The 14,827-nt window shown below is 43.5% G+C and overlaps 1 protein-coding gene across 9 annotated transcripts in view; it reads right to left on the bottom strand.

The window, feature by feature from the left end:
• Nucleotides 1-14,827, bottom strand: part of TTLL5 (tubulin tyrosine ligase like 5) — a 299,024-nt gene that overhangs the window by 44,587 nt on the left and 239,610 nt on the right. The window contains exon 35 of one of the 9 annotated variants that reach the window (XM_019427201.2): nt 8,450-8,714. The exons of the other annotated variants lie outside the window; for them this stretch is intronic. Within the exon in view, the coding sequence (XP_019282746.2) occupies nt 8,506-8,714 (209 nt within the window). The 3' untranslated portion in view covers nt 8,450-8,505. Of the gene's footprint in view, nt 1-8,449; nt 8,715-14,827 lie in introns of those variants that run through there. 9 annotated transcript variants of the gene reach the window in all.

Below are 14,827 nucleotides of genomic sequence, written 5' to 3'. Positions count from 1 at the left end.
ATGGCTCACTTTTTCCATTTTCCTCACTTGCGGGATGACCTCTTGTCCAGGAATATGGGGCTCTCTTGTGTTCTTGAAACCTCCAGGTATCAGGTACGCTCAACTCCCATGTACTAAGAAGCCAGCTCTGGGGCGTACTAGGGTTAAGGAATGGCGTTCCTCTTGGCAGGGTCAAGAAGCTGGTGTAGAGGGGCCGCAGAAAGGTGGTGGGCTCCATCCCACAGGGGAGGAGACTATGGAAAGAAAATGTGTTGTGAAAGAAACCGATGGATGTTTCTCAACACCCCTTCTCCCCTTCTCCTTCGATAAGAGCAGCTCACCTTGTGTGGCGGGGCAGTGTGCCCAGCCCAGAGACCACCTCTCCAGACTTGTCTGTTGCTAGGAGAAGTGGCCATGGGGCCCAGGGCTTTAGGGTTGGTCGAGCAGAAGAGAGAGGGGCCTGGCTCTGAAGAGCTGTGCTAGCTGTGGACTTCCTGTCTCTGAACTTCTTGACAGGTAAGAAAAATAAATCTTACTGATGTAAGCCACTGAAGTTCTGAGTTTCTGTTACCTGCAGGGAATGTTCCCCTGCCCTCCCCCTTTCCCTCCCCCCCACCCCCAACACTCTGCCCTCTGCCGCCCAGGTCCCAGGCTTCTTGCTCTGACCCCCCTGAAGCTCCTTCTGCCTATCAAGAACTGCCGCCCCCCAGTGGGGCTTCATGAGGCGTGAAAAGATGACCACCTTCCCCACTCCTCCCCATCGGTGGGAGTGGAGGCTCAGGAGCCACCTTGGTCCTTATCCTCCCCCTTCCCAGGTCTGGCTCTATCCAAACAGGGAATGTTGTTAAAAGGCTGGATTAAAGGCAAGCCCACCTCACCCGCATAAGCCCCCACACTAGCAGGGATCCCCCTGCTGGGTGGCTGCAGATAACCATCGGACACTTGAGAGAGGTTCAGGCCGGAGGGCGGGGCCACCAGCCACCTAGCTCCGTTAGGAAAGGAACCTGGGAAAACGGAATCATCTCGAGGGACCTAGTATTTGGACGCGATGAGGCAGTGCAGCGTGTTCTGGCAATCGAGCGGCCTGGCTTTGGATTCAGCTCCACCACTGACTGCGTGGCTTGGACAAAGTACCTAACTTCTCTCAGCCTTCGTCTGCTCATATGCAAACTAGATAACAAAGCTACCTTCTTTTGCAGGGTTCAAGAAGATGAAATGTGACGGATCCACAATGCTTAGCATAGCCCCTGGCATGTAACAAGTGCTCGATAAAAGGACCATTGTTGCTGTTGTTACAGTAGTGAAGGGCACCCCGGGTTACGAAGGAGAGTTAACACCGATGCGGTCTAGTGAGGAAGACAGACACTACTGGAAACCCGCAAGGATCTGTAACAAACACCACAAAGGAGCGCTGCAAAGGTCTCTGGAAAACGAGGACACATCCTGTCAGAGAGGCCAGAGAAAGCAAATGCACCTGAGGGCAGGAGGGGAGCATCAGAGGTGGAACAGCATCTGCAGAAGCTCAGTGGACCCCAGGATGGGGGAAGCTCAGAGGTCAGGCTGCTTAGTGTGGAGAAAGCACGGAGGGAAGGTGGTGTGAGGTCAGGATGAAAGGTAGGCAGGTCGTGTAAGGCCTTTTATCTAGTTTTATCTTGATCTTCAGAGTAAAGGTCAGATTTTCTAAAGGGTTTTAAGTCGTGTGTATACATTTTGGAAAGCTCGGTTCACAGCGATGTGGAGAATGGAGAGGAAGACCAGGATGGCAAGGGCTGATGCTTTGAGAAGCTGGTACAGTAGGTCCAAATGAGACTGTCTGGTGATTCGAGCTTGACTCCTTGCAAATAGGGAGACAGAATCCATGTTTCAAACTAGAGAGTTAAGGGGCGTGTAGGTGACTCAGTCAGTTAAGCCTCTGACCCTTGATTTTGGCTCAGGTCATAATCTCATGGTTTGTGAGTTTGAGTCCCATGTCGGGCTCTGCACTGGCAGTACAGAGCCTGCTTGGGATTCTCTTTCTTTCTCTCTCTCTCTCAAAATAAATAAACAAACCAAAAAAAAAAAAAAAAAAAAAAAGCACAAACTAGAGAGTCAAGTCAATATGAGTTTTGGGGTCACTCTGAGCATCCTCTCCAAAAAAAGGCACAGATGCAGCACACTTGATCCTATAAACAATTTCAGGGGATTCACAGATCAACTAAAGCTACAACCATGGGCCACAGCTCTTAGGTCACACTCCCTGAATTAGACGATAAAGCTTGATAGACTCTTTGACTATATCATGACCCCCTTGTTTTTACTAGTACTTCTTTCCTGAAGGTTATATTCTGCTTGGCACACCTCCTTTCCCTGTTCTCTTATCTCCCTATCCTGACACTAAATGTCCTGAGAGGATGACGCTGAGAGATGAGTCAGTTTTCCTAGTGCCTGATGACCAACAAAACAAGAAAACGGTCTTTATCCCTTTCATCCGTTAGATCCTTATAAAAAACTCCATCTCTATTCTCATTTATGTAATTGACTCTAGGAGGAAGCAGATGAAAACAGGAGTAAGGAATGGCCTCAGGACTATTTATATCTGGAACCTGTGATGCTCACGGTATTCCTGGATTCGGGCCAGATTTGAGGAGGACGATGGCTTCCCCGACAACAGCAAAGATCAGGTCTCGAGGCTGAAGCACGACATTCACTTAACCCAATATATATATGGCCAGTGTCAGCTGAGAAGGACATCAGCAATGTTTTGTAAGAGTCCTGTAACCCAGGACTATTTAGAGTGGAGTCCCGGATTGGTAATTTGGTAACAGTCTGAGAACTCTTTGTTATTAGTCTACAATGAGACAAATTTAGAATTTGAATGTAGGCAGTTAAAACCTGTTATAGAAAATGGTCAGCAATTTTATGCCTGGTGAATCTAATAATAATGAATTTGAGCTTGTGTGTTAGATGTCCTCTTTTCTTATTTAGTTTCTCTAGTAATTTATTTTTAGTGTATTTTACAAAAGCATCAGTCCATGCTGGCCTGGGCAGGAAAATAACTAGGGCTCCAACACTGAGGGTCTGAAAAGCACAACCGTAGCCAGTTGAAAATTTCCTGATTGTTTCCTCAGCAATACGAATGACTACATGGAAATTTTACTCATTAATACAGAGGACTGGCGATAAGCCCAAATGGACTAGGAGCCACAGAAACATGCGTTTTAGTTCTCAAGGGAATGTCCTCTTCCCAGGCAGCCCATATCTAATGATGAGTCAACATAAAGTATGCATAAAAGCTATATCCTAGCTACCTCACCACAATTCACAATCCTGAAAGGCTGGCTTTATACTCTCTGTGGCACCAGCTGAGGCCTTCCTTGTCACTGAGTCACAGCCCAACTTGTCCCACTGTCCAATCCTGTTTCCTTTCATTCCTTTCCCTTCTATAGGAATCAATCTCGGGAGTACTCCCGAATAAACTTCCTGTACACTAATCTCCGTTTTAGCATTTGCTTTCTAGGGGACCTAACTTTTGACATTATTTAACAGTATGTCCTCAAGGATCATAATGGGAACTAATGACACCATGTGCTTTGAACTGTGACAAATAGTAAGAACTATCATTTACTGAGTACCTACCATGTGCCAAACACTGTACTGGGTGCATTACGTAATCTATAGTCTTTGTTAAATTGTGGTCAAGTACACGTAACGTAAATGGGATTGAATCAGTAATCAAAAACGTTCCAACACACAGAAGTCCAAAACCAGGCCGCTTCACTGGCGAACTCTACCAAACATTTAAAGAATTAACACCAATCTTTCTCAAACTCTTCCAAAATGTAGAAGAGGAGGGAACACTTCCAAAGTCACTGTACAAGGCCAACATCACCCTGATACCAAAACCAGATGAGGATACCCCAAGAAAAGAAAACTGCAGGCCAATAATATCTCTGATGAATGTAAGTGCAAAAATTCTCAACAAAATAGTAGCAAAGTCAACTCAGCAGCACAGCAAAAGGACCATCCACCTGACCAGGTGGGATTCATTCCACCCACTCAATGGTGCTGCAACACCCACAAATCAAAGTGACACCCCACATCAACAAAATGAAGGATAAAAATATGATCATTTCCATTGATGCATAAAAGATTTGACAGTTTCAAAACACATTTATGATAAAAACTCTCAACAAAGTGGGTACAGAGGGAACGCACCTCAACACAATACAGGCTACGTGGGACAAGTCCACAGCCAACATCACACTCAGCAGTAAAAAGCTGACAGCTTGTCCTCTAAGGTCAAGACAAGGATGCCAACTCTCCCCACTTTTATTCAACACAGTACTAGAAGTCCTAGTGACAGCAATACACAAGAAAAAGAAATAAAAGGCATCCAAATCAGAAAAGAAGTAAAATGGTCTCTATTAGTAGGCGACCTGACATTCATATAGAAAAAGTCCTAAAGACTCCACCCAAAAAAAACTGTTAAAATAAATGAATTCCACGAAGTTTCACAATACAAAATCAATATACAAAAACCTGTTACTTTTCTTTACACTAACAACAAACTATCAGGAAGAGAAATTAAGAAAATCATTGCATTTTGGGGCATCTGGGTGGCTCAATCGGTTAAGCGCCTGACTTTGTCTCAGGTCATGATCTTGAGGTTCGTGAGTTTGAGCCTGCATCGGGCTCCTCTGCTGTCAGCACGGAGCCTGCTTCAGATCCTCTGTACCATTCTCTCTCTGCCCCTCTCCTTCTTGTGCTCTCTCTCTCAAAAATAAAATAAAAATTAAAACAAACAAAAAAAAAGAAAATAATTGCATTTACAATTATATCAAAGAGAATAAAATACCCAGGAATAATTTAATCAAGGAGGTTAAAGACTACACTGAATACCTATGAGACACTGATGAAAGAAATTGAAGAAGACATAAATAAATGGAAAAATACTGCATGGTCATGGATTGGAAGAACCGCTTTTGTTAAAATGTCCATACCACCCAAAGCAATCTGCAGATTCAATGCTATGCCTATCAAAATTCCAATGGCATTTTTCACAGAAATAGAACAAACAATTCTAAAGACCACAAAGAATCAAAGCAATCTTGACAAAAAAGAACAAAGCTGGAGGCATTATGCTTTCTGATTTCAAGCTATATTACAAAACTATCATACTCAAAACAGTATGGCATATGGCACTGGCATAAAAACAGACACACAGATCAACAGAATAGAATAGAGAACCCAGAAATAAACCCATGCGTAAATGGTCAGTTAGTGTAGGAAAAAGGAGCCAAGAATATACAATGGGGAAAGGACAGTCTCCAATAAATGATGTTAGGAAAACTGGACAGTGACATATAAAAGAATGAAACTGGACCCCTATCTCACACCATACACAAAAATTAACTCAAAAAGTAGATTAAAGACTTGAACGTAAGACCTAAAACCATAAAACTTCCAGAAGAAAACATAGGTGGTAAGCTCTTTGATGTGGGTCTTGGTGATGATTTTTTGGATTTGACACCAAAAGCAAAGCCAACAAAAGCAAAAATAAACAAGTGGGACTACATCAAACCAAAAAGCTTCTCTACGGTAAAGAAAAAAAACAAAATGAAAAGGCAACCTCCCAAATGGGACAAAAATATTTGCAAATCTTGTATATGATAGAGGGTTAATACCCCAAATATATAAAGAACTCATACAACTCAGTGGTAAAAACAAACAATCCAATTAAAAATAGCAGAAGAATGGAATAGGTGTCCCTCCAAAGAAGACATACAAATGCTAACAGGTATATGTAAAGGTGCTCAACATCCCCAATCACCAGGGACATGCAAATCAAAACCACAAGGCGGTATCACTTCACACCTGTTAAGAATGGCTATAATCAAAAAGACAAGAAGTAACACGTGTTGCACTGTTGGTGGGAACGTAAATTGGTATAGCCACTATGTAAAACTAGAGAGGTTCCTCAAAATATGAAAAATATAACTCTCCTATGATCCAGCAATTCCACTTCTAGGTATCTATCCAAAGAAAACAAAAACACTAACTCGTTGCATGTTCACCCTATGTTCATTGCATGATTTACAACAGCCAAAATGTAGAAACAACCTAAGTGTCCGTGGATGGATGAATGAATAAAGAAAATGTGGTGCATATAAACACTAGAATATTATTCAGTCATAAAAAGAATGAGATCTTGTCATTGGGCTCAACATGGACGGACCTTGAGGGCATCATGCTAAGTAAAATAAGTCAGACAGGGAAAGGCATATACCATATGATCTCACATGTGAAATCTAAAAGGAAACCAAAAAGCCAAGCTCATAGATACAGAGAACAGATTCACAGTTGCCAGAGGATAGGGGAAAAATTACCCACGTGACCATTTTTAAGTGAAATGGCATTTTAAGTGACCATTTTAAGTGAAATGGCATCCAGTGGCATTAAGCACATTCACGTTGTGCAATCATCTCTGCCATCTACCTGCAGAACTTTTTTCATCTTCAAAACCTGAAGCTCTGTGCCCATTTAAAAAAAACTCCCCATTCTCCCCTCTGGCCAGCATCCAGTAACTACCATTCTGCTTTCTGTCTCTGAATCTGATTGCTCTAGCTCCCTCAATAAGTGGAAATTATACAACATTAGTCTTCCTGTGATTGGCTTCTTGTAGTTAGCATAAATCTTCCAGGTTCATCCATGATGTCACATGTGTCAGGACTTCCTTCCTTTTCAAACGCTGAAGAATATTCCATTGTTGGCACACACCACATTTTGTTTATCCATTCATCCACTGATGGACGCTTGGGATGCTTCCACCTTTAGGCTATTGTGAATAATGCTGCTATGAACCTGAGTGTACAAATATCCAGTCAAGGCCCTGCTTTCAGTTCTTTTGGGGTATACATCCAGAAGTGGAATTTCTGAATTGTATTGTCTTTCTATTTTTACAGTTTTTAGAAAACACCATACTATGGCACTGAACTTGAAGCAAGAGTAAGGAGGGAAAGTAGGAGACAAGGATTGAGAGAACTTGTTTTGTTTTTGAGAACATTGTACGATATAAGTAACGGATTACATGACTCCAGAACCACGATGATACATCTTACACTACACATAATACTAGACAGATCTCTAAGATCTCTGTGTTGTCCAGTTCAGGTATTACATAATTTAGGAGAAGCCTAAAAAAATCATGGAGAATTCAGAAAGGAATAAAAAAGACAGTTTAGTGTTCAAAAGCAAAACCTGATCGGTGTTATGAGGTCAAAGACTTCCAATGAGTTGATATAGAGGGAAAAACGCTGAAGGAGGATGTTTTTCAAATAAACTAAATCTCATTTTACGGGAACCTTTGCTCCCTTAGAATAAGATCCTTGGATGTGGTCTAACATTTGAATTCTGCATCGTAATTACAAGGTAGGTTTATAGTAAGGTCACGAATGTGTGTAACAGGTTGTAACCTGAAGGACAGCGGTGGCTCCTTCTCTATTTTAGAGGAAGTAGTTTTACAATATTGCAAGAAACAGGCTAGAAATACTGCAGTAGGTAAATTATAAGGAAGGTTCTTCTGATTTTTCAGATTGCTTAATAATAAAAAAAAAAAATGCATTATAGGAGCGCCTGGGTGGCTCAGTCAGTTGAGTGTCCGGATCTTGTGGTTCATGGGTTCGAGCCCCATATCGGGCTCTGCACTGACAGCACAGAGCCTGCTTACGACTCTGTTTCCCTCTCTCTCTGCCCCTCCCCCACTTGCTCTCTAGCTCTCTCTCAAAATAAATAAACTTAAAAAAAATAGTAAAAAATAACAAAATGCATTATTTATGAAATTTAAGGTTAATGCATTTTAACTTGAGGTTAAGCATTTTCTTGAAACCAGAAGAACAGGGGATATACGTTATTTTTTCAGAAAAATTTTATGTGTTTTATGTATTCTTTTCTTTAGGGCTGGTATTACAAGGTAATGAGGCATTTTGGATGTTGCTAGGGATTCCAGAAACATACAGAACGTAATCCTGCCCTCACGGAAGTTACAGCCTTATTGGGGACAATTTACCCAAGAAGTAAGTAGGATAAAAGATGACAAAAATACAGTGGAGTGCCAAACTTTGTCATATAAATTGTAAGTGCTGTAGGGATTTTAAAAATGGCAAGATGAATCTAATTATATGAATACAGATTATTGGGCAAATCTTAACTGGAAACTTAGAGGATAAGAAGGATTTGTATATGTGGACAGGTGTTTGCAGAAATATGAAAATTCACTCATTCATCTATTCAATCAGAATTTTCTAAGTCCCTTCTATGGGCTGGGCACTGCGGTAGGTCCCAGAATTTCAGAATCAAATTAGAACTCCTCCTTGCCCTCTAGAGAATTACGGCCCTAGTGGGGGAACCGTCAGGTCATCCAGAAAGATACTAGAGTGTCGTAAATGCCACAAGAGATACAAGTCAGTGCTCAGCGCGGTCAAATACCATCTAGCTCATACTGGGGGTGGGAGTGGGGGAGGGTTGGAAAGGAGAAAGGACAAATAGCAATTAGCCACATTGCGGGGAAGCAGGCAAGAGGAGGCATATGGTGCTTGGGCAGAGGAAACTAGATGTGAATAAAGGAACGGAGAGTGAACGTGCCATATGATGGGTGAGAAAACCGCTTAGCTCTGCAGTTTTGACGAGATGGTTCCTCTGCCACCTGCTTTCCAAAGCATATCCGCGCATCTTCACCTGTAGATGAGGCGTCTGGGTCCCTGCCCAAGAGCAAGACGAGCCCTTACAAGCAATCAACCGAGAGAAGTTACACTTAGGATTGTCTAAGCCACATGCGATCCATCCAATCCTCTACAGAATCACTGCCTTACCCTTGGGTTTTGTCGGACCAGAAAGAGACTTGGACTGCAACAGTCTTGTCCCTCACAAAACGGTTTTCGTTGACTTGCGCTGAGGTGTGTTGATTTCCTGTAGCTCACGCCAAGAAGTAGCCCCATGAAGCACACTGCTGTGTTGGGAGGGCACTCTTACTTCTTTCGGTGTCCTCTCTCTAAAGCATATGAACTACTTCTTGGAGAATAAGAGCCAGGAAAAAGCTTCATTTTCCTCCAGAGTATGGCTTCCTTTTTGAAAATGAGAACTATATATACCCTGATTTTTCTTGTTTCCCTTTTTGTCTCGATGGCTAAGAGACTCAGAACCAAATTTAACCTTGATCACAGTAATTTTATTTGGGCTTATATTTGAAAAATTGGAAATATCTTGACTTTTGGCCCAGATTCTCCTTTTATGTTTTGTTATTTTACTGCATGTGGCTTTCTATTTTAAGACTCTATGGTAGGGATGAAAAGTATGTTGTACCTGCTAGCTACAATGCCACCTCAAGACAGGGGTCAGAAGTGCTGAAGCTGGCCGCTCTGTATCACGCAGTCATGCGATCCTAGCAGAGGGCTGGCATTTGTCCGCAAGGGGGCATTTGCCACCTTCAGTTCTGCACACCAGGGGCACGTCTTGGAATGAATGAAGGAATGCAGAGTATTCTAATTCTGTCCTCTGGAAGGTGGATGTAACAAGTGGAGAGAGAAACAACCACACGGAGGGAGGTGGAATCTCGAATACGGCAGAGGTGCTGACCTGGAAAACAGTGGAGGCCAGCCACCGAGGGGATAGCGGACAACCTGGTATCAGGGATGGACTAACAGATTTGCTGTTTAGCCACTAAAACTGCTAATTGTCCCAAATAAGGTGGCAGGTTTTTTGTTTTTTTTTTTAAATTTTGTTTAACGTTTGTTTATTTATTTATTTATTTATTTATTTATTTATTTATTAAAAAAAAGTTTTTTAACGTGTATCATTTTTGAGAGACAGGGAGAGACAGAGCATGAGCAGGGAAGGGGCAGAGAGAAGGAGACACAGAATCCGAAGCAGGCTCCAGGCTCTGAGCCGTCAGTACAGAGCCGGACGCGGGGCTTGAACCCACGAACTGCGAGATCATGACCCAAGCTGAAGTGGGACGCTCAGCCGACTGAGCCACCCAGGCACCCCCAGCGTTTATTTATTTTTGAGAGACAGGGAGAGACAGAGTGCAAGCAGGGGAGGGGCAGAGAGAGAGGGAGACACAGAATCTGAAGCAGGCTCCAGGCTCTGAGCTTTCAGTGGGGCTCAAACTCAGGGACCATAAGATCATGACCTGAGCCGAAGTTGGATGCTTAACTGACTGAACCACCCAAACGCCCCAAGGTTGCAAGTTTTTATGAGGTCCGGCCCCTGAGACTGTTTGCTCCTTATGCTTATGTACAGTAACTTTCCTTAAAGAGGTAAACTGAGGGTGCCTCTCTTTTGATAATCAAAAGGCTATTGCAGATGACTCAAATTCTCCGCGTAAACAGAGGAGGATAAGGATATGTACATACACACAACGGCAATTTACATTGGAGAACAGTAGAAAAGATGACTAAACACCGAAGGCCTGCAAGGGTCATATTTCTAAAAAAGAGCGGCGATGTCAAGATTCCATGTTCCAATGTCTGATCAACTACAAACAATTCACTCATTAAAAAAACAAAACAAAAAAGCTAAACTCTTGTCAAATTCTAAAACATCTTCATTTGGGTTTGTCTCATGAACAAACATGTCTTAATGAGAAGTGAATGGAAGGCGGAAAAAACCTCAGTCACTTTTCAGTCCAGTTGAATATAAAACGCAGTGAATCTTCTTCCTGATAACCACAAACACATAAATAACAGTAAAATAGCAACTTCTAAGCAGCCAACCTCTTTACTTCATCTCGCCATCTTACAGCCAGGTTGGCTTCCCAAGTTACATCCTTATTTTGTACTGGGGAAACATGCTTTGTTTTCCTTTTTTTTTTTTTTTAATTTTTTTTTAACGTTTTTTATTTATTTTTGAGACAGAGAGAGACAGAGCATGAACGGGGGAGGGGCAGATAAAGAGGGAGACACAGAATCGGAAGCAGGCTCCAGGCTCTGAGCCGTCAGCCCAGAGCCCGACACGGGGCTCGAACTCACGGACCGTGAGATCGTGACCTGAGTCGAAGTCGGACGCCCAACCAACTGAGCCACCCAGGCGCCCCCATGCTTTGTTTTCTTGATGTAGCTAAGGGGACATTACGCACATTCAAGCAGTACCTCTCTGGTATCAGGTAACCGCTTAGCCGGGATTTAGGTTTTAAGGGAAGAGGGCTCCTGATATCTATGTTAGAGTCCTGTCTGGAAATACTTGGGTGTTCCAAAGAGGAGAATACAAAGAAGTAGGAGACGCTATTGTTCCACTTTTACCAGCGATGCTCTTCATTCGGAGGACAAGAGAATCCGAGTCTTTCTCTTTATAATTTCAAAGAATAAAGCATAAATATCCGCACCAATCATGCCAACGGGGCAATGCACATCAAGTCACCATTCTCCGCGTCCTACGCGTATCCACCCACACACTTTGGGGCCCAGTTCATGCTACAGATCAGGCGAGCAGCGTTGTAAATATTTCCATGCACAAAGCTTGCTTTTTCCAAAGGCAGGCATGGCTTAGCATGTCATTTCTTTCTTTAGAACGTTTAGGAGCAATTATGACCTGGGGATATAAGGGTGGTAAAGCAAAGGTATGTGCCTATAACAAGCATTTCATTGAAATTAGCAGCAAGATGTGTGGGTTCATGGGACGGATAACCACAGAGTATAGATTGATAACTTGTAGCGATAAGTATAAAAACTTACAAAGTAAGGCAATGTTATGCCGGTTACCTGCCCAGTTCAGGAATACAAGAATAAACAGGATCTTTTCCCACCCAAAGTGAACGGATATTACACAGGACAATACGAATCTGCAGCAAGAGGCAGTGGTAGGTACAAGCCTCACAATCCAGGGTGCCAAGCATTTTTTCCAGGAGGTGTGTGCGCTTCTGTAACATAAATGTAATTTGAGAAAGGGGCCGCTGCGCTTTCCTTGTCTCTTTCTAACAAAGTAGTAATTGTTAACAATTGAAGAATCATCACTCCTCTCTTGGCAGTTTGCCAGCTCAGCAAGAGACAATATCAATTTTCAGATCTTATCTTTCTTAGTGGTCCACTTCTTAATCCATTTCAGGAATAGAGTTCCCTGGTTTTCTTTAAGGCAAATGAACCCCCTTAGAGGATCTTGGAAGTGTTCCCCTACATCCCCCCAAACTGAAAGCCAGGTTGTTTCCTCCCCCACTTCCAACCAGGTTGTTCTGCTATGCTTGGGTTTTGTTTCTGAATGTAGAAACAGTTACTAAATGAAAAGAAGAGGCCTCGGGACAGGAAAGCATGAAATTTCAATGGCTGACAGCCAGGCGACTTTGCCATGGAGAGGGATCCACATCCTTCATGTGTGGCTGCAGCTAGATTAAGGCTAGCACCACACACACTGTTAAAACACCACTTATACAACACAGCCTATAATGAAGTGAGTGCTGTGACCAGTTGCTTAGAACTTAGTGGTATAAACCTAATTGATGGAGATTTTTTTCCCTGGCTCCTCGCACTGCACAGTAAAGACATTCACTCTGTTGATGTTTGTTCTAAGGGTGTACAAGTTGGGTATGGTATGGTTAAGTCAGTGTGGCTCTGGAGGAGATGAGAACAGGGCTTGGCAGGGGCAAGCTGATTATACTCAGCGTCCCAGAGAGAAGGTCACTGCGTGCCACACGGGGTCACAGAGGAAAACACCAGTGTGGTCAGGAGACAGAAGACAGGAGTGAGGAGAAAGCCGAGGCCATAACCTTACTTGGGATTTCCCTGGGAAAGGCAAGGCAGAGCAGGGTAAACAGCTTAAGGCTGGCTCGTTTTAAGGATTCTGGTGGGCTACGGGCTCCAGCAGTGCTCTCTAGTTGTACCTGGCCCTGGAGCAATCTGGGGCAAGGGAAATGTGGGTGTTCCATGTGAGAGTTAGATAAGGAGGCGGTTGGGGATATAAACTTGGGACTGGTTAGCTTCTATTTGAAAGGCATACTCGTGGGCAAGTTGTTATGATCTCTAGGAATTAGCTAGCCCTGGGAGGGGCAGTTTCTCTCTGGCTCGGTGAGGCCCCAAATGTCAAAGCATCGAGAATACAGAAAACATAGTTAACTGGCTCTGTGATGAAGGGATGCCAAACAGACAATACAGAATCTAAGAAGATGCAAAATAATGTATCTATTTAAATACGACCCTTGCCTGGGGCAGCATAGTGGGGGTCTTAGAAAGTCCGAGTCCCCAGCATGCTTAAGTGCAGCTCCTTCGTTCTTTGATCAGGACAACTGATGTTTTCTGTCTTAGATAACATGCTATGCAAGCATACTTCAATCTTCGCATCTAACCTGCCTGCCTCCCGAACCCCATATATGAAGAGGCTCTCGGATCATTACAGCTCGTGATAACATTCGTCTGTGACTGTGGTTTAAGGGACCTCTGGCCCGAGCAGTGATCGTGCCTCTACTGCATTCACAGCAAGGAGAAAACAAGCATCTGGGTGATGGGACACGGACGCTGGGGTTCTGCCTCCTCACTTTGTGAACTACGTATCTCTCCTATTCAGGGAGAGGCAGCCCATGGCCATCTGACACCTACCACCTGCCAGGCTGGTGGGCCTGCCTCCGGAGCCTCCCAGCTGGTCGTGCTGCACCATGGCAGCCTGGTCTTCTGAGGCCCCCTGACCCACTCTGCGTCGAGGCCATGCACGCTTGGCATGAGGTCTTACCGCCTCAGCTAACTACAAAGTACAGCATCACCCTCCCTAGCTTATGTGCCGCTCAGGCTCAGCAGGGCTGTGTTTGCAAGAGATTTAAGTGTTGAGAGATGGGCTCTTTCCCAAGGCTTCTCTGCTGATGATCCTACTTTGCCATGTAATGTTCTGGGTGGACTGTAAGGGATACTAATGAAATAGGTTCAAGGAAAGTGATATTACAACGGCGGCAGGGTCCAAGTCTCACAGTCCTGGAAGCCGATGGGACATTAGTGCTTCTTGGCAGGCCATCGGTTTAGTTTGGAGCTTGATGTCGCATTCATTCTCCTGGCTGCCAGTCTCCTCAAGGAAATATTGACCTTCTCGCTTTAGTTTTCTATATTTCATTAGTTGTTCATCATTGGATATCAGAATTAAAGGCCCATTGGCCAAGTATTACCAATAGAACTCGAGTTGTTTTCAGTTTTTCTGGTACATTTTGGTAGATGACCAAGCCATGGATTTGGTGTTCCCTTCTCTCTTCTCATTCCTTTTTGGAAAGAGTTTAGATGGGCTGGGGAAAGATATTTGAAGCTCTCTGATCCAATGTAAATGAATCCTGTGGTGGGTAAATAATTTTCCTCCCTCCTTTGCTCTCCTGGGGTATTTTGATGAATAATGCTTCTCAAATAAGCTTGTAAGTATTCCCCCAGAGGTAAGAAGGGTATTAAGCTCATAGCAGGTGTGCCATTAATGCTTCAGTGTGTAGGGTAGAGCAAAGAGGAAAGGAATCATCAAAACCTTGTGGTTTCAGAGAATTTTCTGGAAAGTTTTGAAGGCCACAGCTGGGAACAAAATACTGTGGGGCAGCGCTGGTGAAGTGTGGGTACAGCCTCACAAGATCAAGTCAGGCCGACCCTTCAAAGTCAGATTTCTACGGATGGGTGGTAGGCTGGGATTTACGGTTTGTTTCGTGGCCAGTTATAGCATATGCTGATCTTAACTCAGACACACAGCATAATTACTCACTCAGCCTCAACCCCCAAAAATTATTTTTTAATTTTCTTCCTTCCTGCCTCCCATTATTTGAAAGTCCAGTTCACAAACTACACGACTCTAGTCTAAAAGCCTTCTTTAAAATAATAAATATCACTGAGAACATTCTCTTTAGAGACTATTGCGATTTGAACTTCAAATA

Source organism: Panthera pardus, unplaced genomic scaffold (assembly GCF_024362965.1).
Source record: "Panthera pardus isolate Hobbes unplaced genomic scaffold, ASM2436296v1 HiC_scaffold_24, whole genome shotgun sequence".
Classification (NCBI taxonomy): Eukaryota; Metazoa; Chordata; class Mammalia; order Carnivora; family Felidae; genus Panthera; species Panthera pardus.
Note: the sequence above shows the minus strand (reverse complement) of the source record. Positions and strands in the feature narration are given on the sequence as shown.